Raw genomic sequence first — 27,971 nt, 5'->3', positions numbered from 1 at the left:
AAAGTTGAGCATCATTTTATTCTAAGTTATAGAAAAGCAATAATGAAAAATCTTTTTGAAAGCATATTGCCATGTTGATTCCTTGTAAAACCAATATATTATACTATTAAATAAATTGCTTAGTACATAAAGCACTATTGCGCCAGCAGTAAACTGCAGGACGAGAAACTTTAAATGGATTCTTCAAAAGATTTGTAAGTTTGTGTGTTTTTTTTTTTTTTTTTTTTTGTGTGTGTTCTTATTTCTTATTTTTTGCATAAAAATATAAAAAATATAATAAATAAATATATAATATAAGTAATAAAAAATGATTTAACTTTATTTTGTTTAAAAAGTTTTGGATTAGACAAAATGGTTTGTTTTTTATCTTTTGTATCCATTTCTATATTTATTTAAATAAAGTTCAATTAGCCAGAGCAGAATGTTTAAAAAATCCTTAACGATTACCAAAAAAAAAAAAAATTTTGAGTTTTTGTTAGATTTTATCAACTCAAGGTATTTATAGATTCAAAATAAAGATTTTACAAACTGTTTTGAGCAGTATATAAATACCAAATAAATTTATTTTTAAGATTTTTTTGAACATGTAAACTATTTTAAAGTATTTTGAAACAAAATAAAATAATAATATAAATAAAAATAGTTTACGCTGTTTATTAATTTTATATATAAAAAAAAAAGGTTTAAAGAAGCTCAAAGGTAATAACATTTTGCTTTGTAAAACAATAACATAATCACTCAATATTCATTCATTACAACAGGAAGTTTCAAATTAAATAGTAAAAAATTGTACACTTATTCTAAAACAACGGTTCTTAACGATTATTAAAGCGCTGTTTAACAACAAGAAGCCACTTAAGTTAATGAACTGATTTGTACAAAAATGTTTTGTTTATAATGAAACTTCGTTTATATAAAAATATTTTTGCAATTAAAAAAAATCCGATTGGTATTTATAGCTATAATGTTAAATATTTTTGATTTAATTATTAGATACCAAACAACATTCCCGATTTTATCACTAAAGTTGTGTGTAAAACACATATTTAGTAGTGCAAAGTTTTAAGGAAAATTTTTTAAGCGCATTTATGAAAGCCATTATGACGGAGTTTCCGAATCACGTGAAGAAAATCTGGTGGTTGCTTTTGTTTTTAAAGTTTTCATAGTTCATAAAGCATTTAAGCTTTTATCGCATAATGAAAATAATGTTAAATATCTAAAAACATAGATCGACCATTATCAAGTTTTCCCGACTATTTTATCTAAAAAATGAGGTTGATTTTTATTGAGGTAGTCACAACCATCCCTAATTTTATACCCATAAAATCCGATTTAATGATCTGTTAAACAAACTGTGTTTGAAAACAATAATATCAAACTTAACTTTCATTTTATAACGATTAATATATCTTTCTAATATTTATTATTTCTTTATCTTTCTTTTTAAAAGCACTTAGTCAAATATTTTTATGTTTAAGAGAAAACTTGCGTTGCGCATTTGACATTTACAATTAGGTCTACACTTTGATTTACTTTTCCACGTTTTTTCTATTTTATAGCATAAATATAAAATCAATCAGTTATAAAAAATCTTTTTAATTTAAACAAGAGCACTATTATGATGGCTATTATCGCAACATTGTAAGGCCATTATTGAATATCTTAAGTACTATACAGAGTCGGGAAAACTTATGTTTATTGTCAAATTAATGTTTTAAGCTACGGGAAAACGAGAAAAGCATGAGAGCAATCAAATTTAAATAGATAGAGGGAAAAATTGGAATGAATGAAAATAGGGGAAGAAAGAAAAAATATATTTATTTATACGCCAATATTTCAATAAACGTCTTTGGAATTGGATTACATTTGAAATGTCCTATGGTTATTTGAACGATAATCAATACTCGTCCTCTCAAATTAACTCATCCGAGCAAAAACTATCACACCAGCCTATTGAGTCGCAACAAACATCTTTATCAACGACATTCAATCGATACCGCCCAACGTTTTACAGTTTCAAAAGTTCGCAAGCATCATCGGGATTACAAGCCTCAAACATTAGAGTTCCTATAAACAACTTAATCAGAGAAACTATAGAAGGAGGAATAAATATATCTAGCGATTGTTCTTGTTTATCATGCAGGTATGTTTCATGCATTTTCTATGACTTCTGCAAAATTTCTTTAAGATTTTGCCTACCATGTTTGGATACAGTTTGTAAATATTTGCACATTTGTGTTTTAAATTAAAAGCAACATTTATTAGGATATTAAATCTAACAAAAATTTAAGAATAATTTTTAAAAATTAAAAATTTATATTTTAATTCTAGCAATTTAATTTATTTTTATTTTATTAGTATCCTAATAAAAATAGCATTTTATTGCTTTATGAATTAAAAGGATTTTGTTGGTATTTGTTACAAAGTTCTTGTGATACTGGTTTTGATGAAATTAAGATTTAGTATGTTTTGTGTTGAAAGTTAAAAATTTGCAATAAAAGTTTGCAATGAACCAACACTAATTTGAGCAGGAGTGGCTACAAAAAGACCTAACGGTCTCCTTAGTAAAATTAAAAAAATAACAATAATAAATACTCAAAACAATAATAAAATAAAAATAATTTTGTTTTACATTTGAAATTATTTTGTTAAGAATAGTAAGTTTTTTAAACTCTTTTACTTGTTTCACACTAAATTATAAAATCTTTCGCTATAGTAATTTTTGAAATGTTGTTTTGATACGTAGAAAGTGGTCATTCAGTTAAGTAAATTTAAAAAAAGCTAAAAAATTTTTAAGAAAAACATTAAAACAATCTAGAGTTGCCAGATGTCTTGCAACTCTAGATTGAGTGCCAAACTTAATAAAATCAAGATTTTTACAGCGCATATTATTTCAACATATAAAATGATTTTTGATAACCTGTACAAAAAAAAACAACAGGTTTTTATCTTTTATAGAAACGGAGCAAGTTGTTAATATTCCCTTTATAACGTATCAAATCGAATTTCCGAGCAGATACTCAACCATACTCTAAAACCGTAATAAAAATTTTTGAGTTCTTTTTCTTCATAACTTCATAAAAGTTCTTCTTATTCATAGCTTCATAAAGCTTCTTCTTCCTGAAATTTTAGAAGTTTTTGAACTTATTTTTTTTGAATTAAGATTTATAGAGAGTAAAAAAGCTTTCAATAGTGCATATAATTTTTACTATAAGCTAGGAGCTAAACTTAATGAGCTACGAGCAGTTGCGTAGACAGGATTTTTCGATGTTTCAAATGTGACACTTTCAGGAATTGTGCAAACTGCTTACTTAAATTTGTTTATGAGTATGTCAAATGAGAATTTTTTCCAAAAAATTGCTATGATTAGACCCTGGGTACAATAACACCCAAAAAAGGTCGCTCCACTTATACCTAAAGTGTGGGCAATGAGTTAATAAAATATATTTTATTAAATATAATAATGACAGTAATAATGATTATAGTAGTAATATTAATAACAGTAATGATAACAATATTATTAAATATTACAGATAAATATTAAACAATAATACGTAATAATGACAGTAACAAAAATAAAATATAAATAATATTTACATCACATATAATAATAATGATATTGTTAATATGAACTGTGCAGTGAGTATTGAACTGTTGATATTAGTTATTCATGATTATTCTTTTCATAGTTATTATTTTTATCGTAAATGTCATTTTTTATAAGCACAAGGATTTTAGTGTTTGAGATTTCCTGACACGGACCAAATTCCAAACATTTTTATGTTTATACTAAAGTCAAATAAGGATGCTTTGTAAAAAAATGCGATGAATGGATCCTGGGAAAAAAAAGTCCAAACATTTTTGCCCACTTAGCGTGAGTGCATAAAATAATTAATTTGATAAGATATAAAGTTGGTAAATGTCTTATTTACTATTTTCAACTAAACTTATATTCATTGATAAGTTTTAAATTTTATACTATATTCTCTTAATGTTCAAAAAATATGACCATATAAAGTTTAAATGGTCATATTTATGATCATATTTTTGAGCGGATCCATATTATGTTTATATTACAATATAATACGGATCCGCTACTGTAAGCATAACACTTAAAAGAGTACCTAGACTAAGATTTAGAGTATACATACAAAAATCCAGGGCAATCAGACAAAAATTTTTAACCAAAACTAAAAACTTTTGGTACCAACACTGTCAAAATGTATGACTTTGCAAAACGTTTTGGCCTATAACTTTATAACCAAGCCAGATATCTGCATGAAATTTTATACATTGATAGCCATACTATATAAGTACAACACCATAAAATTTCATGAATTTCCAACGACCCATTTCAATTTTATGGCTTGTTTAGTAAATAATCGAAACAGTAAAAAAATTTCCAACTTAAAATTGATTTTTTTTCTCGGACTTATTAGATGGATTTCAAAACTCCAAAATTTCTGGACACTTACATGTGCCCAATATCACCCCATATAGGTGGCTTTTTCGGGTTAGCTCGAAGGGTACTATCCCCAAAAATATCAACAGTGAAAAAAAAGTCAAACGGGTTTTTTTTTTTTTTTTTTTTGTTCTTTATTACAATATTTAATACAATAATTACAAATATATCAATCAGAAAAATTACATGCAAAGAAATCGTTAAAAAAAATAATAATAATAAAAAATAAAGATAAAGAACGCGGATACTCAAAGAAGACCATACAGGTCTTGTCACCGAGAACCGCTGCTGAAGACTTTTGAACTTAATTTAGATTTTAGAAAAAACAAATATAAATAAATACAAATTTTAAACTTTTCTTTAATTATGGTCTTTATGGCTTAAATTAAAATACCAATTCTTCTGAATTGTATGACTCAAGCGAAAACAATAATATCATAATATTCTTGATAAACAAATACGTCTCGCATCTATACGATCACTGATTCTTATTACTCAAATGTATCTTACAATTACGCTAATCTTCATTGTTACTTAATTAATGAATAAACAAAAATAATAAGAATATGATTGCACTAGGTACATCCAAATGCACTTTAAGGTTGTCCAAAAGATTGTGTAGAAGAATTTATCAAATGTTGGTGCGTTTACGTTTACGCTTCCAACGACAAAAATGCTAAACCACTGCCAAAGGATGGTTAACTTCCAAAAGAATCATGCATACAATATTTGCAGATACATCCATTCACATACATCAATTTTTTTTTTTTTTTATTTTTTTTATTTTTTTACATTTTTTTTTTTTTTTTTTTTTTTTTTTTTATATTTTTTAATTTTTTTATTATTTTTTATTTTTTTTTTTTATTTTTTTAATTTTTTTTTTTTTTTAATTTTTTTTTTTATTTTTTTTTTTCTTATGTTTTCTTTTATCTTTTTATATATTTTTTTATTACAAAATTAAATTCAATATTTAAAGTATATACCGTTCGTAATACAAATTATTTACAAATATTACGAATTAAAATAAAAATTAAAGTAAACAAGTAAATAATAAATGACTACTGTACAAATAATGTCAGTGCAACTTTTAACAAAATTCAAATAATGGTGTTTAAATATAGTTTCTCACATAAACTTTAAAGCAATATTGTATAAAAGCAAAATATAAATGAGTGATGACAAAACTGGGTATAATTAAAAGTATATAAATATATTTTCAATTGAGAAAATTACTTTTTTTAGTTTTCTTTTGAACATATAATAATTCCATTCATGAGAAAAATCAAAATTTTTTAAAACTTTTTGGTTCCATAAAAAAGCTCCACGAAAAGAAATGCAAAATTCACCAAAGTTTGTTTGAAATTTTGGTTGTTAAATAAAATTATCATTTCTTAAAGAATATTTTTTCTTTTAAAGAATATAAACCAAAAAGGAAGCTGGAAATGAGTTGGTTTTACATTTAAACATAAAACAAAGAACATTAAAAACATTTACTTGATATATATTAAAAACATTCATGCTAAATAAGAGTGGCCTTGCGTGAGTTAAACGATTTTTGAAATTTATAAGACGTGTAATATCCTTCTGCTGACAATAAAGTGGCTTTAATTTACTTTTATGGGTACTACCCCATGCAATATGAGCATAATTAATATGGTTTATGTTTTAAAGTGCAATGACTTCATAAGTTTATGAAGTCCTTGCGAGCAAAACAAGAACTTCGATATAAAACAGAACGTAAAGTTTAAAAATATCTTAATAGAAATACTAATTGCATTAGAAAAAAGCGCTTTGAAGTGTTACCTCTCTCTCTCTCTCTCTCTCTCTCTCTCTCTCTCTCTCTCTCTCTCTCTCTCTCTCTCTCTCTGTAATCTCAAAATGTGCAGTTTATTTAATACAATATTATTCAAAATGTGTATTGAAAAATTAAAACAAATAAAATTATTTATTTTAATTTTTTATGTTACTCTTTCTCAGATACAGGAGACGTCCAATGGACGTTTCTTCATTAGACGTTCTAATAGACGTCTTATGGCGTCTAATGACCTCTGAGTTAAATATTTTGTTAAAACATTATGTGTTGTTGCTGTGTAAGGTTGCTATTTCAGAAGATTTGTTGTTGGAAAGAAAACTTTTTTTTTTTTTTTAAAAAAAAACGTTATGCTTTCTTTTATGTATTTAAATGGCATAAAGCACTTATTAGATATCCTTGGGTCACTTTCTCCTTCGTATCTTCAGTTAAACAATCAGAATCAAAATGTTAAGAAATTAAAATATTTATTTAAGATATTTGCATTTGAAAGAGTTATGAAAACCTTTAATTGATATTGTCCTAAGTAAAAATTTGCGTCTGAAGAACGACTTTTAGGTTTAGAAAAACTTAAAATGGTCTTTAAATGGTCTGCAGTAACTTGTAATATTCAGCTATATTTTGGCCTTCAGTTAGTTTGTAGTTTTTATACTAGATTGTAGTCACTTGCAAATTTATGGTCTTTTAATACTTTTGCAAAACAAATACTTTTATTTCATATTTTCTTGAAGCTAATTTATGATGGAGAAGTCAATATATCAGTTTATTTTTAATGAAATGTAAACTTATATACCATACATCAATGTTTGAGTTTTGCTGTATTTTCGATTTGACAGACTTTTTTCTGGATAAAAATCGCAAATTTAAAATCGCTAACATAAATGAATTTAAGTGAAAATTTTAATTTGCGTATTTAAGAAGGAAAGATAAAATTTATATCTATTTTTTTGCTTATAAAAAGTAAATTACTTTAAAGGAAAATCACTACAATAAGGAAACTTTAAAAAAAGTCTCTCGCACGTATTTTTATAAAATATTTGTGTAAATGTACCTTTACAGCAATACCAAAATATCATTGGAAAAGTTAATAGAAGGTTCAATAAAAATACCCATGTTAAATTTAACACCAAAATCTATCAATAAATAATCTTTTGTGAATATTTTTTATAGATCAAAGTATTTTAAATATCCAAATATAGTTAAAACAAAGCATTTGATTTTCAATATGTACACATGTTCAGAGTTGTTAGTTCTTGGCCTTGGCTAAAAATAAGGGCCTTGGCCTTGAAACTTTTGGCCTTGCCCTTGGCCTTAGCCTTGAAATTTTTGGCCTTGATGTTTATTGTTTTGGCCTTGGCCTTTATAATAAAATACATAAAATAAAGAACTAAAAGTTTTCATTCTTTATTTTACGTAATTAATTACGTGATTAATCATTCTTTATTTTACGTTATTACTTTATTAACATAAGGCAAAAATTTAAGTCTTTGGCCTTGAAAATGTTTTCGTAGGCGTTGGCCTTGAAACTCTTATTCTTGGCCTTGGCCTTGTAACATGTGGTCTTGGCCTTGTTCTAGGCCTTGGAACTTTTGGCCATGGTCTTGGCCTTTTAATATGCGGCCTTGGCTTTGTAGAAAATGAGCAAGCGACTAACAAAAAAATAACTTTATAATAACTTTTGAGTGATTTTTTTCTCACATTATTGCTTTATTTTTTTCTTTTATGTCTTTTGCCAATTTTTAACATGAAACATTTAACCTGAAAATGTAGAAAAAAACATCAAATAAAGACTTTCATGGTTCTGAATTTTTCAATGCACACATTTTTCAAGCAGCTCATTGGAGCTGAGTTCTTTATAAATTGGCTTTAGTAGCTCAAGAAATATCACGTGATCCAGGATCAGGTTTATAGAGAAATGTTTGATTGAGATGTGTTCAGTAAACGTTGTGCTAACATAAATTTTTTCGCCATTTGCCATTGGTGGATAAAGATCTATAAGATAACAAAATCTTTTCAAAACAGTATGGCCCTGCACACGAGCGCACTGCATAAATAAACTTTTGTTTTGTATTAAAAAAATCTACTGCTTTCATAATTATATCCACAATGACGGAATTAATCAATGAGGTGGAGAGTCAAAAATTTTTGTTTGCATTTTCAGTTAATTCTAGTCTACAATCTAGTTTGTTCTATCTATCGTATACCGATTTCCGAGAAATTTCTTTCTTTTTTCTTTCTATATTGATCAACAAGTATAACACATTGTTTACTCAATGAAAGTATTAGGTTTAAAGTATATAATAAACAGATAAGTTGACTTTAAGATGTTTAAGTAGTTTTTAAAAACTTATCGAAGTAAATTATGAGAAGTACAAAAATTAATATTAATCTCACCAATATTCTGATTAATGGAAAAAAGAATAATAAAAAATAACTAAACAATCAACTTATTTTAAAATGTTTTTTTTCCAGTTGAAAAAACAGTATGTTGCCGAACATTTATGGACAAAGTAAAAATATTACCCGTTGCCATGGAGGTTGCTAGAGACGCGTAAAATTTAAAAGTTCATTTGTTCGTTTTTAGAGATATTGAAGAAGACTTTTTTAAGGTTTCCTCATTTTGTTTTCTGTTAGACCCTTTCTTGATCTTTCGCTTGGAGTAACCTTTTTACTTATTTTAAGCAAAAAAAGATACAAGCTTATCTAAGTTTTTGCATAAATGTCAGTCAAAAAGCAACAAAATTCTTTCAGTATGTTTGTTTTATCCTAACGATGCTTTGCCCGCATGAGTTTTCATTTTGTAAGTAAATTTGTAATAAAAATTAAAATTTATAAACTTGCCATCTAGTCATGTGATCAGGGTAAGATGACTTACAATGCGTTTCCTGTTTGCAGCTTTATAAAATTTTAGAAACTATTGACAACTCTACCAAAAGTACCGTAAAATAAACACCCCCGGTGGGAAATGAGCTAGCGACTAGGTTGTTTTATAGTGATTTTTATAACGATTTTATTTATCTCACATTATTGTTTCATTTTATCTTTTACGTCCTAAAAGATTCAATTTTTAGAACTGGATATAGTAATTATGGTGGTAATTGAACTTGTAATATTGCGATTTTATCACGACATGTTGTCATCTAGATATCGCAACTTTGTAGCTTTTCGATATTACTACGAGTTATCGATTTATCTAATTTTTGAATAACATAAGATATTGAAAGTTTTTTTTTTTCAATTTCATTTTTTTATGAAACACCTAAAGTTGTAAAAGTGCTGGTAATGGAATTTAAAAATGGAATGCCTTGTTTTAATATTTTTTTATCAACTAGAGAGAAAAGCCAAAAGACGTTTATCCGATTGAAAGATATTTAGCATGAGTTCTTTTAGAACATTAGTTATTTTTTAATAACGGCTGTTGCATCTCTGTAGCCATAACAACTTTGTACAAATAAATTTGTTACAAAAGTTGTTATGTCTACCTAGACACGAGTAAAAAAAAAAGTAAAGACGAATATTAACTAAATTTTTTATATAACGTTAGTATTTTAGATAAAAGAGAACTTTTGCTGGTTGAGGCTATAAGTGGCAGTCTAACAGATTATTTTTAAATGAGGCGCACGATGCAAAAAGGTACCAAGTCATGAAACTAGTTTAAAAGATAATGAGCATTAAAGAAAGTGGCCTGGTTGAAATTCAAAAAAAAAAAAAAAATTGTTTTAAGATAATTACCTAAAGAAAATTAATTTTTTTTTTGTTCTATTTTTGTTTTCAATTTTATGTGTAATAAAAGGTGTTTTTGTAAAACGTCGTAAAAGGCATCCAGACTTCGTACTGAATAAAATTCTTTTCACTTAAATAAGAAAATCGTAAATTTGCAACATTTGGACCTCCATTTTTAAAAGTTGTTTTTTTTTCAATTTTTTAGACTTTCATTTACAAAAATAATTTATAAAAAGTTTCGGTAAATTATGCTTAATTTTTAATGAAATGGACGCATAACACTTATGTCCATAAATTACGCAATGTTTTATTTAGCTAAAACAGAAAATATCAAAAAATTTTCCTCGCGGTATTTAGTTAAACCATATACTCAAAAGCGCTTTCAGTTCAATGAAAATCACCGCTAAAGAGCAAATTTTCTACGTCGATTTAAGAAATAAATTTTTTTTTTTTAGAACATTAACAATTTATTTTGTCAAAATTAGTAATAATTCCTAACTATTTTTATTTTTTTGTCAAAGCACAGTAAATGAGGTTGTTTAAAAAAAACACTTCCACTTACAATGCAAAAAATATATTTTTCAAGTTATTGTTTAATGTCTTTTGCGTTTTTGTCAGAAACATGTAATTCATAAATGGCGGATAATTCGAAATTTTAGCAAAATTTCGAATTATCCGCCATTTATGAAGATATGAAGAGTATATCTTTTTGTTTTTTATTTTTTTTACCTCGATTCAGATTTGGTAATAATTAAAATCTATTTTTCGCATCGTCCGCCTCATATATACACGATATCGAATCGATTAAAATTCTAAAAATTAAAAAATAAAAAGTGCTTTTATTTTTTTAGGCTTAAAAAATGCCTTAAGGAAAAAAAAAATCAAAAGAACGTTATTGAGTAAATATTTTTGAAGAATTGAGAAAAAATTCAAAAAATTATTAGGTTTCAAAAAACGTTTTACAAAGAGTTAACTATAAGTTTTATTTTGTTTTTTTGCGTTTTTCTCGAAATACGTAAAAAGCACCGCTTGGCAAAGCGAAGGCGTTTTGAAAAAAAGCTGTAGTTTTACAGATGATGATGAGTTTACTTTATGTCTTGATAAATTAAATTCATCCTTCAGTGTTTTCAAATATCTCTAAAATTTGTCTCTCCTCTCCACCGTCAAAAAAGTGTAAAACAACTTCGCCTTCAAAAAGTAGTATCCAAAAAGATGAATTGAAGCAGTATAAAATAATTGATAACTTAAGTTTTAAAGAATTTGAAAAACACTTATCTGCTGAAAATAATTTGATGACTTAGAAGTAAAACAATTCTTTTTTCATCCAATCTAAAGAACTTAAGTGTGGACTTCCACTTTTTCTGCTTGAAAGTGTTCAAAGCTTAATGTTCGAAGCATTTCATTTTGGTTCAAAATGTAATGTTAACCCTCTTTTAAATAATAGAATAACTTCCTTTAGTATAAAGTCAGCTTTAAACAAAGCCCTCAGATATCTAAAAGTTAAAGATGAGGGACCATAAAACGCAAGTATTATTTGAGCATCAAAGTGTAATGGGAAATCATTCTGTAAACTGAGGTGTTTATTTGCCTGATATAGTAACCAGGGATTTTGAATATTTTGAAACAAGTTGTTTCACTTACAATCAATTGTGTTATGATTATCAGTTGCCAAGTATTCGAATTCTGACTCGTATTACTTCAAAAATAAATTCTCAAGATGGTTTATTTTTTTAAGTTCTTTTTTTTTTAAAGAAACTTAAAAAAAAAAAAAATTGTATTTTAATAATAGATGAAGTTTATGTAAAAGCTGCATTATTATATCAAATTAGAAATACTTTTGGAAAAGCTGTTAATTATCCAGCGAAATCAGTTACTACTGTATTTATATTTATGGTCAAATGTCTTTATGGTGGACCTAAACTTTTAACAAAAGTTTTAACAGTTACTGGTACAACATCAGATTTCGTTCTAGACCAATGCAAATTAATTGTAGACGCCATAGAAAGCTCTATATGTAATGGTGAAGTATTTGCGATTATTACAGATGGAAATAAAGTTAACCAAAGGCTTTCTTCTAAATTCAAAAGAGTAGATAGAAAACCTCGATTATGTCAAAATCTTCATCTTTTAAAGCGCATAAGAAATTATAGGCTGTCTAAAAAAACTTGGACAGTTGCAGTTTATTTTTAATGAAATAACTTACGTTGCAAATTAGAGAGAACCATTTAACTTGAAAAATAACATTGCAAATTAGAGAGATTTAGCTAACTTAAAAAATAACTTACATTGCAAATGAGAGAGATTTAGTTAACTTGAAAAATAACTTACATTGCAAATTAGAGAGATTTAGTTAACTTAAAAAATAACTTACATTGCAAATTAGAGAGATTTAGTTAACTTAAAAAATAAGTTACATTGCAAATTAGAGAGATTTAGTTAATTTGAAAAAAAGCAATTATTAAAGTTATCTAGGTTGACTGTAACGTCAATAAATCTTAAACCAATAGAAAGCCAAAAAGTGAGCTTTTGTTTACTTTTTGCTTAAGTATTTAGTGAAGAGACAATTACAGCTCTAAAGAATTTTTCTTAAAACCAAGAAAGTCTATGTCAGGTGAATCAAAAGAATCAGGTGGTACTTCTTTTATAACCGCTAAATCAGTTTTTGAAAAAGTACGTATTCAACATGTTAAGCTAATGTTACAGCTAAATGTTGAAGTAGAAGAAAATGATAGCCATAACTGTCTTTTATGTCTTAAAGATTTAAATTGATATTATTTACAATTTAGCTGGTCTAAAAAATTGTATAAATACAGAAATTTTATATTCTATTGTCTGTATTTTTGTTCAATGGTTATGTTCAAAAGTGTTCCTCTGAAGAAATTGGGGGTAATACAACTACGTGCTATGAAAAATTAACATCCAATGGGCATGCGTTGTCCAGGGGCTGTCTGTCGAACGTCTTAAGGACGTTCGGACGTTCAGGAGACGTCTTACGGACGATCGCGTGCCCACTGGGTAATCTCACACTTTATCTCAGTGGTCTTTATTTTGCATCTTTTTTTCTTTATTAGTTTAAAGAGTTTGCAGAAAAATTCAACAGTTTACATTGATTGCAGAGTTGTACAGGTTTTTCATTTCAAAGAAACAATACCATACACAGGCTTACATTTTTTAAAAGAGCTTTCCATTACTTCACACTCCCAGAAGTAATAAAGAAATTAAACTCAAAGAAATTAAGCTTATGTAAACGCTTTTTTTTCCTATTTAGTACAAAAAAAAATTTTTATTGTTTCCTTTTACATTACCTAATATTTCTCTTATATGAAAAATCTCAAATGAAAATATTTTTATTCAACTTAACAAGCATTTTAAAAGTTATTAAAAAGTTTTCAATTAACCTCTAACAACTAATTTTACAATAATAAATTAGGAACTTTTTCAAACAGTCTGTTAACTAATTGTATGTTTAATCTTACCAAGCAATACAACTTTTACTAATCTGAAATTTTTTTTAAATAAGCCTTCAGTCCGAAACGGTGTTGGAGTCTTCTATAAAGAACGCCTTGCATTGGCCTAAAAACGACAGAATGTCTATTAAACAATTGAATGACGTCTTTTGTAGCTAACTTTACTAACGTCACTTAACTTTCGATTATGCTTAGGTTAAACCTAACTCTATTCATTCTGGGTTGCACATTGAGGTGCAACATAAATTTAAACCACACTCATTTTTTCTTTTGTGACTTATCATTTGTTGAAACTTTTTTTTAAATTTTACACTATGGTACATCATTTTCAACAATAACACTCGACTGAATGGATACAAAGCGTACTTATCACAGTTTTGTCGACAAACTTCTTTCATGCAATTCTATTAAGTTTAGCATTATCTTGAACACATTTTTTTATTTCAATGTTTATTTGCATTTTTAATATAATACTTGATTGTAAATAATGAAATGAATATTTCAATACAGGCACAGCAAGTTTAAAATGTGCTTCCGAAGGTTTTTTCTCAGATGCTTTAGCTAATAAATTCTTAACTTTGTTGAGATTTCTGATATAAACTCAAATGAAAAACGTAATTATTTTTCTAAATTAATATATATATATATATATATATATATATATATATATATATATATATATATATATATATATATATATATATATATAAATATATATATATATACATATATATATATATATATATATATATATACATATATATATATATATATATATATATATATATATATATATATATATATATATATATATATATATATATATATATATATATATATATATATATATATATATTGAAGGTATTGTGTCTGCTATTAAGCCATGAACAAACATTTAATATTAGCAATTACAGGTTATAATGATTTATAATTAAGATGCTTTAAAATATGCATTAAAAAAACAATTTTCATGCATATGCATTATTCAATGTATGGCAAATGCATGCATAGCGTTGCTGCTAAGAGAAAATTCGAGCAAAAACAAAGCAAAAATATAAAGTCGTTTTACGAAAGGAAACTTATATTTGAATAATATATATAATAATATGTATTATATAAAAGAAAAAAATAATAACACATTTGGTTAAAGAAATTTGAATTGGTGAAAAATACAATTGGTTAAAAATGTTTGAACAGTTGATTAACAAATTTGGTTAAAAAAGTTTGACTGCGTTGAATAATAAAACCGCAAAAAAAGTGAAAAAATATCCTTTTAAGTTATTTTTGGATTAACGAAAAGATAATGTATGGGATTACTGCGTCTTTTAGTATAATTGCATATTGATGTAGGATTATCGCATAACTTACATTCCAAAAAAGTTTTGTATGTATGTTTACTATGTTCTTTATATGTTTTTGTTTGTTTTTCCTTTTTTACAACAACTCTAAAAAAAAATCCAATTGGTTTTTTTAAACGTTGTAAAAACGTGATTTTTTGTGCATAAGTTTTTCTTTTCGTTTCAAAAAGGTATTATAATTAGGGTTGTTGGTCACAGGTGTTACACCATGGGTGAAACTAATTAAAGAATAGCCTTTTGCAGCGCCTGTTTATTTTACAATACTTTTGGAAAAGTATTTGAGAGTCAAAATTAAGGAAAGTTGGGCACAAAAATGTTAATGCTATCTTGCCCCGATCACGTGATCAGATGTAAAACTTATGAATTTGTCATCTGATCACGTGATTGGTGCAAGATGGCTTGGAAACTAAAAACTCATGCAGATAATAAATCTTTATGCTGAAAAAAAATTAACTGGCAAAATATTATCGTTCCATGACTCGGGATTTCGCAAAAACTAAAGATTTTTAAAATATTTATCATCTCATCCCATCTTTTCCAGACGTCACCAGTCCTTAGGACGTCCTAAAGACGTTCTATATTTATATACACACATATATATATATATATATATATATATAAATATATATATATATATATAAATATATATATATATATATATATATATATATATATATATATATATATAAATATATATATATATATATATATATATATATATATATATATATATATATATATATATATATATATATATATATATATATATATATATATATATACTAAATCTAAAAATACTCGTTTTGAATTTTTAGGTGAAAACTTTTAAACGTGAAAGCTTTTAAGCAATAAATATTATTATATAAAATGAATATTATTTTTAACCAAATGGTTATTTAATTGAATAAATTTTGTTTTTTTATTTCAAAGTTTATAAGAATCGCTAAAAGATGCAACTGTATTATATTATCATCAAATCTATTTCTGATGAAAAAGATTTGATGATAAAATAATGCAATTCTTGTTTGTTGTTGTTGATAACTTTACACGCCCAAAGCTGTATTAGTATAATTTTAAGGATCTACGACGCGTACACAAGCGTAAAACTTGCAGGCGGTAAAACTACAACTTTTAGTTTACAATTAAAATGAATTATGAACCCATGTAAATTTTGCAGTATCCATTACTCTAATGATTTGGATTGTATTTACGCCAAATTTTGCAAGGTACTTTTTAACGCTCAGCCGCTTTACAATTACTTTTACTTTCAGATTAAACGCTTTAATAAGATAACTGAACATCGCTGAACATATCTTCAGGTTAGTCTACTACTGAAGTTGACATTTGCTGCCTATATAGAAATAGACAATTAAGAGGCAATGTTGTTAATTAAACTAAAACATGATTCCGTGTCTTGATGAAATTATAAGATATTTTGCTGGTAGCAAAACATTTTAAATTTTTCTTGAATTATGCAATTTTAATTTTTAAATATTTGAATTATGTTCAAATTTAATTTTATATTCATTAAGAAATCAATAAAAATTGAAAAAGATTTAAAATATCTTTAAACTTTAAATGTTATTATTTAAAAATATAAAACTTTTTAAAATGAATAGAAATTCCTTAAAATTACCATTCATTTTAAAAGTTATTTAGTTGCTAGGATTATAATATCTTTGGTTATAAGATTCCAGTAAGATTTTTTACAAATATTGTTAACACTCTTATAAAGCTCAAAAAATAGTTAAATAAATCAAAAGGTGGTTAAAAGTTATTATTAATCAATAAAACATCTAAGATTATGCATCTGAAAGATAACTGAACTGCCAAAGCTAAAAGAAGCAGTTTCACTTTCGGCCTAAAACTCGGGATATTTTCGGTTTGCAAACAAGTTTGCATTATCTTACAAAGTTTTACTGTGAAACCAATGGTGAAAAGTATTAAGTCCTAGGAATCAAGTTATTCGCAATGGTTGTTAAACTTATAAAAAATCATTTTTTTGAAATTTGTGTAAAATCTTAAACTAATTTGTTACATGCTAAAAGTAGTTTACTATACACTTGCAAGATATAGGCAATTGGAAATATAAATATATTTTTAAAAATTGCGTTTTTGCTTTTAAGTTAACGCAAAAAAGATTTTTTGGTATTTGAGATTAAGGTAGACCGAGGCTCGTTTGCCCACATTTTTTTCTGAAACTTTATGTTTTAGAAACTATGTTTTATTTTTTTATACAAAAGGTTTGAGAAGACCCTATACTATCCAAAAAAAAAAACGTTATAAAAAGTGTATTTGGTTTTCAATACATTTATAAAAGTTTTGTTAAGTCATGTCACCTGGGAAAACGAACCCCACTCCGTTTGCGTAGAGCCGTTGCCCCATCATTATATTTAGAGTATTAGCAATTTTTTCTTAAAACATCAATTGATAATGTGTTATGTTAAATACTAAAATAATTCTTAAACTATAAGCTTTAAACTTGGTACTAACACATTACTGTACCGTCAAACACCAGTGAGTGTAAACACGTCTAACAAACTGTTCAAAATTTACTTCGACTTTTCAAATTCTTTTTAAAAGACGTCACAATTCCAAATATGACTCAATAAACTTATTTCTTTTTAGAAAAAGTGTTAAGCCACTACCAACCTTCACCTAGATTCATAGATTGTTAAAACGTCTCATCTTATAAACTCAACTGGGCCAACTTGCCTCTATGGCTGACATGCCCCAGTCTACCCTACTATAGATACTACTCAAAAATGGCAAAATATGCTTTATGTTCATATTGAATTATAATTATTTAATTTTTTTACACAGTTTTTATATTCAATAAAAAATTTTTTTACACAGTTTTTTATATGGCAAAAGTGTCTTTTTTTTCTTTATAGAGTAGCTTAAAAAATTCATAAATCATTAACTAGATGCATAACTTAACCCCCACCCCTCTTTTTGCCTTATTGGTTTATGTAGTTTAAAAGATACATATAAGTTATATATTTCAAGCTTAAAAACATTCAATTAACAAATATAGATATAGATTCTATCCTGAGAAATAGTCATTAATGAAAACTTTGAGTAATAACAATTGTATAAGGGCTGCCAAAGATATCATATCGGGAAGTACATTATTCTAAAATCAACAAATTGAGTATAGCTAATAGTATAATAATTATAATTACTCGTTAAATAATATTGAACTTAAAGAGGGTTTTAAGCGGTTATAGTAATATATTTAGCGCAAATAAAACAATTAAGTTGTTTATTTTTTTTTATTCAGATATGCAACCAAATGGGCTACCGCTTTAGTCGTTTTAATAATATTGATAATTTTAGTAAAAACAATTTTAAAATAGATTTTATAAAACTTCTTACTTTTCATCATATTACATCACAATATTACATATTACATCACATTATTATGACCATCATAAACGAATCGACTGGGCGTCAGAAAAGTCCTTCAATCTCGATCTATAAAAATATATTTAGTAATTGCAACATCTTAAACTTATTAAATTTTAAAAAAGTCTGAGCATTTAAAGGAAAGATCTAATAATAGTCTAAAAGTAGCCAGATGATTGGGAATCTCTGGTTTCAATCATTTTAAGCAATGCGTGAAAATCGACTCACACAAATAAATATTAAACTTCAAACTTTTACTATTTCTTTATTGGGGTGTAATTATTTTTCTCTGATAATACTTGTCTTACAAATCAAAATGTGTAACTTTAAATTGATTTTTGACACAATAGAAGATATTTTTTTAATTCAAATTCAAGTTGCTTATAAAATGAATGGTTTCATCTTCCGCTCAACAGTTCCGTTTGTCTTTTTTGTTAGATTAAACTTTAAATAAGAATAAAAAACATTGAATTTAGATAAAATTTTAATAAATCTTTTATTCAGCAAAAAATCTCTTAAAAATTAATGAAAATTAAATTTTTAAAGTGAATGCCTTAAAATGGAAAATATGCCTTTGAATAACGATTAATTTAAAATATATATATATATATATATATATATATATATATATATATATATATATAAATATATATATATATATATATATATATATATATATATATATATATATATATATATATATATATATATATGTGAAAGAAATGATTAAAATTTTTTTCAGCAGCTTACATTAACATCAAGGTTCTTGATTTGAAATTTATAAATTGAAAAAACGCTTAAATTTTAAAACTTATTACAATTTATAAAATTTATTCTTTTAAGAAATCATATTAGAAAAGTATGCTATTTTTTCACAAAACAAATTTATTTTTTTAAATGTTGTTTTTTTGTTGCATAATTTACAATGTTTCCAATAAAACGCGTTTTAAGGAAACTTGTAGGAACAGTGCTTATGAAACAGTGTTTTGCAAGAACAGTGCTTAAATTAGCTCTAATTTAAAGAGCAAATCTAGCTCATTGTGTGACAAGCTTAGTCAATGGCTGTGTTGTCTTTTTGTACCAAACTAATTTGACCACACTTTTACTGAATCCATGTTTTTCTTTTTTCTTTTTTAATTATGTGGCTTCTCGACGCATTAATTGATTAAATGTTTTTTCTATTCAGCATTCATGAATAAAAAGGTATAAACGCCTGGCTGCATTAAACAAAAGATTATAAAACGATACTGACTGGTGTTAAGCCTGGTTTAAAATCATGATGATAAATTTAACCAACAAAATGACAAAAGAACTATAAATCGTTATATATTATATATTATTTACAAAAAGGAAGCATATGTTATTCAAAAATTAAGTATAGCGGAAACGAATCTTCAGTTAACAAGGAGACGCTCTCTAATTAAAAAGTATAGACGTCACACTTCCTTCTTTGTTGTTTCTTTTATAAAAAGTGTATTAATGAAATCGTAAGATATATTTAAAAAACCATAAGTTTTTATGATTCTTATAAATAATTTAAATTAAATATAGTTTAAACAAATTTTATTAAAAATTTAATAAAAGAATGATGGCATTAACTCAAAAATACCAAAGGTGAGTGTCTACTTTTCTTCAACACTTTTAACCTATTTTGCATAACTTTTGCTTTTTTTACTTATATACAATTATTTTTATAACTTGTTTAGTATAAAAAATCTATTTCAAAAAAAACAAAAAGAAAGAAAACTAAAACGGCTGAGCAACTTTTGATGCTCCCGTAAAGTTCGTTTAACTAAATGTAAATAAAATTAAAATTTAAGACAGAATATATAAACAAATGCCATGTAGTTATCTAGTTAAAGTTATAAAATTATTTAAAACTCAAAACTCTCCTTTTAGACTCACAAAATTTAGAACTTTTTTTTATAAAAAAGGTATTCACAAACTAACAAACATAAAAAAGCTTTTTTCAGCTTTTTCTTTTAATTCATTTTTCGTTAAAAAATAAAATATAAATTTTTTTTTTTAATTAAAAACGGCTAAAATGATCAAAGCATAAATTTTTTAGCTTTGCAAAACTAAATTGTACTATGTATATATATATATATATATATATATATATATATATATATATATATATATATATATATATATATATATATATATATTAATATATATATATTATTTTAACTAACACCAGTAAAAGTAATGGCTTTCAATGGTGCCCACACTTCCTTTTCAAAACCTGTTTTAAAACATATAAATTTAAATAACAAAATGACTTCTAAAATTCTTTAATAACCTTTAAAATGATATACTTTTTATTTTTTTATGTTATTAACTTCGTTTTCTTGAATTAATTCCATTTGATGGTTGAAATTAATTTATACTTTTATATTCGAGCTTTTTTTGAGTTTTTTTTTTACGATTTATTTATATTTAAAAACGTTCCTTCTTTTTTTTCTTTTAATATTTTAATATTTTAAATATTGTATATTTAAAAAGAAAAAAAGGAAGTAATAATTATAATAATATATAGTATAGTAATATAAAGTAAGTATTATAAAAATTTTTTTCTTTTTAAATATATATCATATTTTTTCCTATTTCTTTCTTTTTTTTTTTTTTTTCTTTAATTGTTTAACTTTTTTTATTCGTTGAGTCATTGCAAAGTTAAATATTTACTAAAAAAAGGCGGAAATTATCATCTTTGAAACTGGAGGGTCCGTATTCTTACATTTTAAAATAGTTAAAAATAGTAAAACAAATGTTAGTTTGCTTTGCCTGGATTTAAATAATAAAATTATTAATTAAAAAAAAAATTTGTAAATCATTGTAAATATTAAATCCACCATTTTGAATAAAACTATATAGTTTTTAGCAAAACCTATTTAAAGCTACTGTTGATTCAGTCTTGTTCTTTGCCAGGCACATCCTTACATTAAGAGGTTCTTCTGATGTTATTTGTGAACCGTGTGAGATATTTTTAAATTGAGCAAGGAATTAAGGCAATAAAAAATAAAACTTAGGGGAGAATGGGGTAATGGCGAACGCGGGGTAACTCCAAACATGGTCAAAACAGCATTGTAGAAAAATAAATTCGACAATTTCTTTTTACATGCTAAGAATGGATCCTATGCTCAGTTCCAGACGAGCAGTAGTGTAATGAAGCTGCGAATGTTGTTTACTATAATTTTTAACTTTTTTGATAATTTTATGCAACTTTTTTCTAGAGTAACATTCTGTTGTAGCTTCTAGGAAATAAAGCCACTCCTTTCTTTTGTTGTTGTTGCATAATATAATTTTAAGACTTAAGGTTTTATTTTTGCCATAAATTTTTATTTGATAATAAGATATTTAAAAACTGCTTTTGAGGGTTTGTGACTGAATAGTTAAACTAATTGATAAGCAATAAATATGATCAATTTTGTATAAATGGTGTCTTTAATTCGCATTCCCGCTTAGGTGTTTGCCAATACCCTACTCTCCCCTAATTTTTTTCTCCTCAATCAATTCAAAATGAACTGATTGATCCTTTCGGTGATTCAGTTCAAAACTTTGAGAATTAAAAATTTAATGTTTTTTTCTATTATGCTTGATTGCAACGCAGATATCTCCCATTATTTGATATGTTCAGATCAATGCATAATTGCAGAAATTTTTGTTGATTTTATTAAAAGTCAAAAACTGGCCTCCTTAACTAGCTTTTAACAGTTATAAGTTATAGACAAATTTTAAAATGACGTTCTAGACATAAAGATTGCAGAGGATAAAGCAATGACATTGCTCCAAAAAGGTTGGATGATGCAATTAAGTTCATTGTACATTTCATATTCTGAGTCTGAATATATGCAGCTAAAAATACGATGTTAATAAATTCCTTTGCTTTTGGATGTTCAAAAAATCTTTAACTTCTTCTAAAGCTCTGAATCAAGATGAGAAATACTGATAAATACACTGACACTTTCCTTAAAATGACACAGTGGCTAAAATGGTCAGCCAAAAAAAAAATATTTCCTTCCCTTTACAGTCAAATAAAGAGCGATTTTTTTTTTTTTAATATGTTAATTCACCTCCCCAAGGCCATGAAGGCCGCTACAGTCAAGAAGGCTACTTTGATTGTAAAACAACCTTCTCTCAACTCTTTAACTCAAAATTACAAATCTTGTTGAACAATGCCGCTACGCAGAAAACAAGGTGAGCGCGGTACAGCTAGGGGCGTGGTGTGGATCTCGCTCATGAATGATTCTCGCTCATGAAGCGAGCGTTTTACCACTACACTGTTATGTAAGATACCATCAATGATACGAATTGGGATAATTGAACTATTTAAGGCTTTCAAACAAATTGATTTTAAATTCTTATGCTTGCTTATTTTTTGAAGTAAGATTCTAGCCCTAATTGAATGGGAAAGCTGTAGTTAAAAACAATTTGTTTGAATCAACTTGTTTCTCTACGCAGCGGCCTTGTTTATCGAAGTTCGTGTTTCGGAGTTATAGAGTTGAGAGAGGGTTGTAACCACAAAAAGTAGCCTCCTCGACTGTAGTGACCTTCTCGGCCTTGGGGAGGTGAATAATTAAAAATATATATATTAAATTTATAAACACTTTCAGTTAAATCAAGAGTGGTGAATTTTCTCAATTATGATAATGTAGTCAATGAACTTGCATCATTAAAAGAAAACATAACATAACCTAACCACATCAAATCATTTGGCATGATCCCTTCTCCATACCCAGCGGCAATTTTAGAAATTAAATAAGAATTGCGGAGAAGGGGGGAGAGGGGGTGGTTTGAATCTTTAAAAAATGCAGACTGTTTTTTTAAAAAAAAAAGGTCTTCTCAAAAGTAAAAATCTGCCGTCTATAATGTGTCAAATGTCGACAATCTGACTTCCTTAAAAAACCGTCTATAAGTTGATAATAGCTTTCTTTGGAGTGTGGGATAAGGGTGGCGGATGGGGTCACACGCTTACACGTGTTAAAGTTGCCTCTCACCATATCTTGACTTTTTGATCATCTAAATTTGATCACTTTGTTTCAACTGGTCAAACTTACATGTATTAAAACTACTATTTATTATTTATACTTATTATATATATATATATATATATATATATATATATATATATATATATATATATATATATATATATATATATTATTTTTATGAAAAATAGAAGATAAATATAGTAAGTATGATTTTATTTATATTTTATTTATGAAGCTTGTAAAAGAATTGTAAATGATAAAAAATGACAAATTCATAATAATAATAATAATAATAATAATAATAATAAACCCAGAAGAAAATTTTACAGTAAAAATTTTGATTCCTAATCTGCCTAGTATTGCTTTGCGATACTACCTTGTAAAGTTTTAACACGCCTAGTATTATTAGTAAAGTTTTAATGATTTTATATTAACAGTTTTTTAAAGATTTTTTAGTATTTAAAGATTAATCTTTAAAATCTAATGTGTCATCTTTAAAAAACTATTGATATGAAAAAAAATTATATAAGATATTTTAACCTGAATTTATGAATCGTTTTTTAATCCTTGAAATTTTCTCATCGGACAACAATATTACAACTCAAACTTATACAAGACGTCACCATTTTCTCAAGAGTCGAATCTAGAAAATAATTGGCTTCAAACTCCCTAGAGACTGTTTAAAGATTTAATTTATCATTTTTTCATTAGAAATATTTGTTACTTAAATTTAGAAACATTAAAAGTGCCTCAATTTAAAAAAGAAAATTTAAATGTGTGTCATAAAAAAAAGCTAAATTAAAATAATAAAGCAATCAAATTTGAGACGTTTTTTTTATACGTTTTTTTATGTTTTGAAAGCTTAAATGTTAAATATATATATATATATATATATATATATATATATATATATATATATATATATATATATATATATATATATATATATATATATATATATAATATATAAATATTTTTTTCTACTTAAAAAATAAAAAATATGGGTGTTTTTATTTGTTAGCCCAACAAACCTATATAGATCTACCATTAAATATGTATATTGGTAGCTATTTCTAAACATAAGCAAAATCATCTATTATAAAACTTTTTAATTAGTAAAATTTAGTTTTTTAGTGTCTTAAATTTTAAAACCAATTATTCGACGAAATGAGTTATATTCATTCTGTTCTGATTTTTGTTTTTTTTTATCACTCACGGATTAACATTCAGCTATTATTTAAAGTTGTTACCAGGTTTCAAGCTAATGTCACACTTGAATAATAATACAGTAACAGATAAATGAACCAATCTTATAACAAATATAATTAGTCGTTTAAAAATAGACCAAAAATTACGTCAGTCCTATTTCAACATAAAAGTGTTTTTTTTTTTAAATATCAAATAAGAAAAGACGTATTAAAAAAGGCATTTAGTAACGTGGTTGGATATTGTATTTATAAAACGAACATTGACTTCTATTCCAATTAAATGCATAGACACCGTGAAGCGTGCAAATTTTTTGTCAAAAAAAAACTTCCTATTTTAAAATAATTGATTTTAAATTAGTTATACAAATTGTCTTCGATTATCGTTAGTAGAAAGTTGATTTTAAAAATTTACGTGTCGTGGGCAAAAACTAAAACTATATGTTTTTCAATTTAAATGAATTATGAAAAATTCTCGAAAGACTGGGTTTTATTGGCCGTATCGGAAAAAAGATGACGAAAGGTATGCTTTGCTTGAATACAAAAGTAATTTTAAAGACATGAATATAATATTTCCGGTTTCTAAAATTGCAATAGCAAAATGAATTGTCAATAAGAAATTGTGTTATGAAGTTTATGTGTAAATCGTTTTAAAATTTTCTTAGTTAATTAAACAATTATTCTGTTTAATATCGCACACACACCAGCACCACAAATTCACTCCAACTTTAGCTTACTTACGTTTTGTTACATTACTGTCAGACCAATTAAACTTAGAATTTGAGAAGTATATATTTAAAAATAAACTATAGTTCATTTATTATAATTTTAATAAGTTATAAATTTTACGCTACTATCTTATTATCAAAGTTATAAATGTAGACTGAAAAATTGGATAAGCGTAATTAAGAGGTCATACGTTAAAAGATGGGTTTGGTTCGATTATAAACCTTGAAAACCAAATCCATTGAATATTGTTTGGGGTAAAATGTAATGTAATAGTTTGAAGTCAATCAGTAAGCATAATTGCAGTATTTAAATATATATAATGGGAGTGACTAAAACGCAAAGCAAGTATTTATAATTTTTATAAAATGCACGCCCACAAGTATTTAGAATAATATTTATAAATACACGCCCGCAAAGTGTTTATAATAATATTTATAAAACTTCAACTTAAATTGATATTACTTCTGTTTTTTGAAAAGTATATTCAAAAAAAATTTTTAATTTTAACTTAAAATAAACATTTATATATATTTAGTAAGCCCCAAAATCTTTATTTTCAGTTACGGAAACAATCGACCACCTCAATATCAAACACCAGCTTTACCATCAAGTTTGCCTCATTCACCATGGCAACAACAAAGTTCTTATCCTTCACCACATGGACAAGGGGGAAGCCAATATTATCAACAGCAGCAGCCTTTTTCACAAATGCCAGCCATTACAGAAAGACATAGTAACAACGACGCTTTATTTTCAAATAGATACTTACCAAATACTGAAGAAAGACATGAACCAATTCCGCTAGGTATTTATAATATGATATTGTGAAAAACAAGGCCGGACTAAGAATTTCACACAAAAAAGAAAAGAAAAAAACTAGATCTGCCTCCCAAGTCCCAACCCAACATCTCCAACTACCACAGACACTTAATCCGGCCCTGCTTAGAACTTAATATATAAAAATAAGTCAGTCTTTTATAACAAAAATTAGACCTGCGAAATCTGTAAAATAAATTACCGTTTAAAATGCTATTAAAAGAGAATAAAAATTGTGATTATAAATGCAAACAGTTTTAATTATCGGTTGGGATAAAAATTGAAGCCGTTTGAAAACTTGAAAGTTTTCAACAAAGCTCTTATTGAACTAAGGTTCGACTAGTTTTCTTGAAATATTGTTGTGTTTAATTTAACTTCGCATAGTTCAGTCTCAAAAATTATTCTCAAACTTCTCCCTTTCGTATGAGTCAGTCTGCAAAAGTATTCGTTAATAGGAAAGGAAGTTTAAAATCCATTTGTATTTATAAGCAGGATCCATTTTATTTATATAATGCTTGTAAATATAGTGTTTTTAACAGACCATAAACAATAAAAACTATTTTGTTGTTGTTAGATATGTTTTCTTCAAACTATGTGTCTTTAAGCATGACGTTTTTTTCACTTTTTGTTACAGACCCCCGTGAATGGAGTTCTAATGATGTTTTAAGGTGGGTTCAATGGGGTTGTGCAACATTTAAATTACGAAACCTATGTATAGAACGTTTCCAAATGAACGGGAAAGCGTTGTGCTTAATGGACCTTAGCATGTTTTTGTATCGGGTTCCAGACGGAGGAGAAAGATTGTATCATGACTTCCAAAGTCGACTACAAAGAGCATTATGTCAAGATAAATTCAGGTGACACAAATTTATATAATCTACTGCGAATTTATAAGATATGAAACTTGTTTTCAGCTGTTTGCAAATTGATACGTGGCTCGCTAATTAAAAGAAAATTATGAACAATGCATATATGAAATTAAAATTATTCAAGGCAAACGTAGAATCCAAATTTTGCACGGAGGTTTTGCGAAACTTCAGAAAAGAAAAAAAAATACGAAAATATTTTCAAATTTTTTCGTCATTAAATGTTATTTATTTTGTATTTTAAAATGCCTCAAAAATATTGAAAGTTATTTCTGAACACAAAGTATTATTTATGAATGTAATTTATTTCAAAAAGATTTATTTAATAGAATTTGCAATTTTTATTTTATTCTCGAGTTCTTGCTAACAATTAATAAAAGTTGTTTACTAATTTTACAATTACCAAAAGTAGTTTGCAAATATAAAAATATCAGAATTCTGTAGTAGCGTTTTCATGACGTAACTTCAGTAGTTGACGTAAATTCAGGAGTTATTTGAATTTTCATTTTTTTTTAATCAGTAAATATTCTAATAAAAACAAGTTTTTTTATTTTATTTTCAACTACTTTTTTGTTATTGTTAATATTATACGTATTTTATTATAAACTTTAGAGAAATATTTTTTTATCGTTCTTTTTTTGGTTTTGTATATTCGTTGCGCTGAGGCAGTGAGACATCAATGAATTGAATTATTTATTTTTTTCAAAGTATTTTTATTTTGTACAAATATAAAAGGTACTCATCGGGTTTTTTTGGGTAAAATTTTTATAGATTTGTTATTGGTTTATTATAATTTAAAGAATAATATAATAGTTTTGAACCCCCTAAAGCAATAATTGTGTAAAGGGTTTTTAAACTAAATTGCATACCCTGCTGTAATAGTATCTTAAATAATAGTTTAAAAAATTGAAATCCCCCCACTATAAGATAATAGTTTAAAGAGTAATATAATTGAAACACGAGTAATTTAAAAAATAAATAATTTATTATCACGGACTTTTTTTAAGGCTGAAAATATTTGAGTTTATATAAAAAAAGTTTTGTAATATACAGGCATATATATTTATATATAAGAAGAATTACGAGAAAAGTAGATTATCCTTGTTGACTAATTTTTTTGGTGTGTTCGTTTGCTC

At 25.9% G+C, this 27,971-nt stretch overlaps 1 protein-coding gene across 4 annotated transcripts; it reads left to right on the top strand.

Annotated features, from left to right (window-relative positions):
• Positions 1 to 7: 7 nt before the first annotated feature.
• On the top strand, positions 8 to 27,933 carry LOC101240989 (transforming protein p68/c-ets-1). Of its 4 annotated transcripts, none has more exons than XM_065788065.1 (3): positions 8 to 194; positions 25,714 to 25,958; positions 26,604 to 27,933. In XM_065788065.1, the coding sequence occupies exons 1-3, from the start codon at positions 175 to 177 to the stop codon at positions 26,828 to 26,830; spliced, it is 492 nt and encodes a 163-aa protein (XP_065644137.1). In that variant the 5' UTR covers positions 8 to 174; the 3' UTR covers positions 26,831 to 27,933. The 4 variants fall into 4 exon arrangements, with proteins under 4 accessions (XP_065644137.1, XP_065644134.1, XP_065644136.1 ...); XM_065788062.1 differs by lacking the exon at positions 8 to 194 and adding an exon at positions 1,685 to 2,143; XM_065788064.1 differs by lacking the exon at positions 8 to 194 and adding an exon at positions 19,691 to 19,842.
• The last annotated feature ends 38 nt before the right edge of the window (positions 27,934 to 27,971 follow it).

The sequence above is a fragment of the Hydra vulgaris genome, chromosome 01, assembly GCF_038396675.1.
Source record: "Hydra vulgaris chromosome 01, alternate assembly HydraT2T_AEP".
NCBI lineage: Eukaryota > Metazoa > Cnidaria > Hydrozoa > Anthoathecata > Hydridae > Hydra > Hydra vulgaris.
Note: the sequence above shows the minus strand (reverse complement) of the source record. Positions and strands in the feature narration are given on the sequence as shown.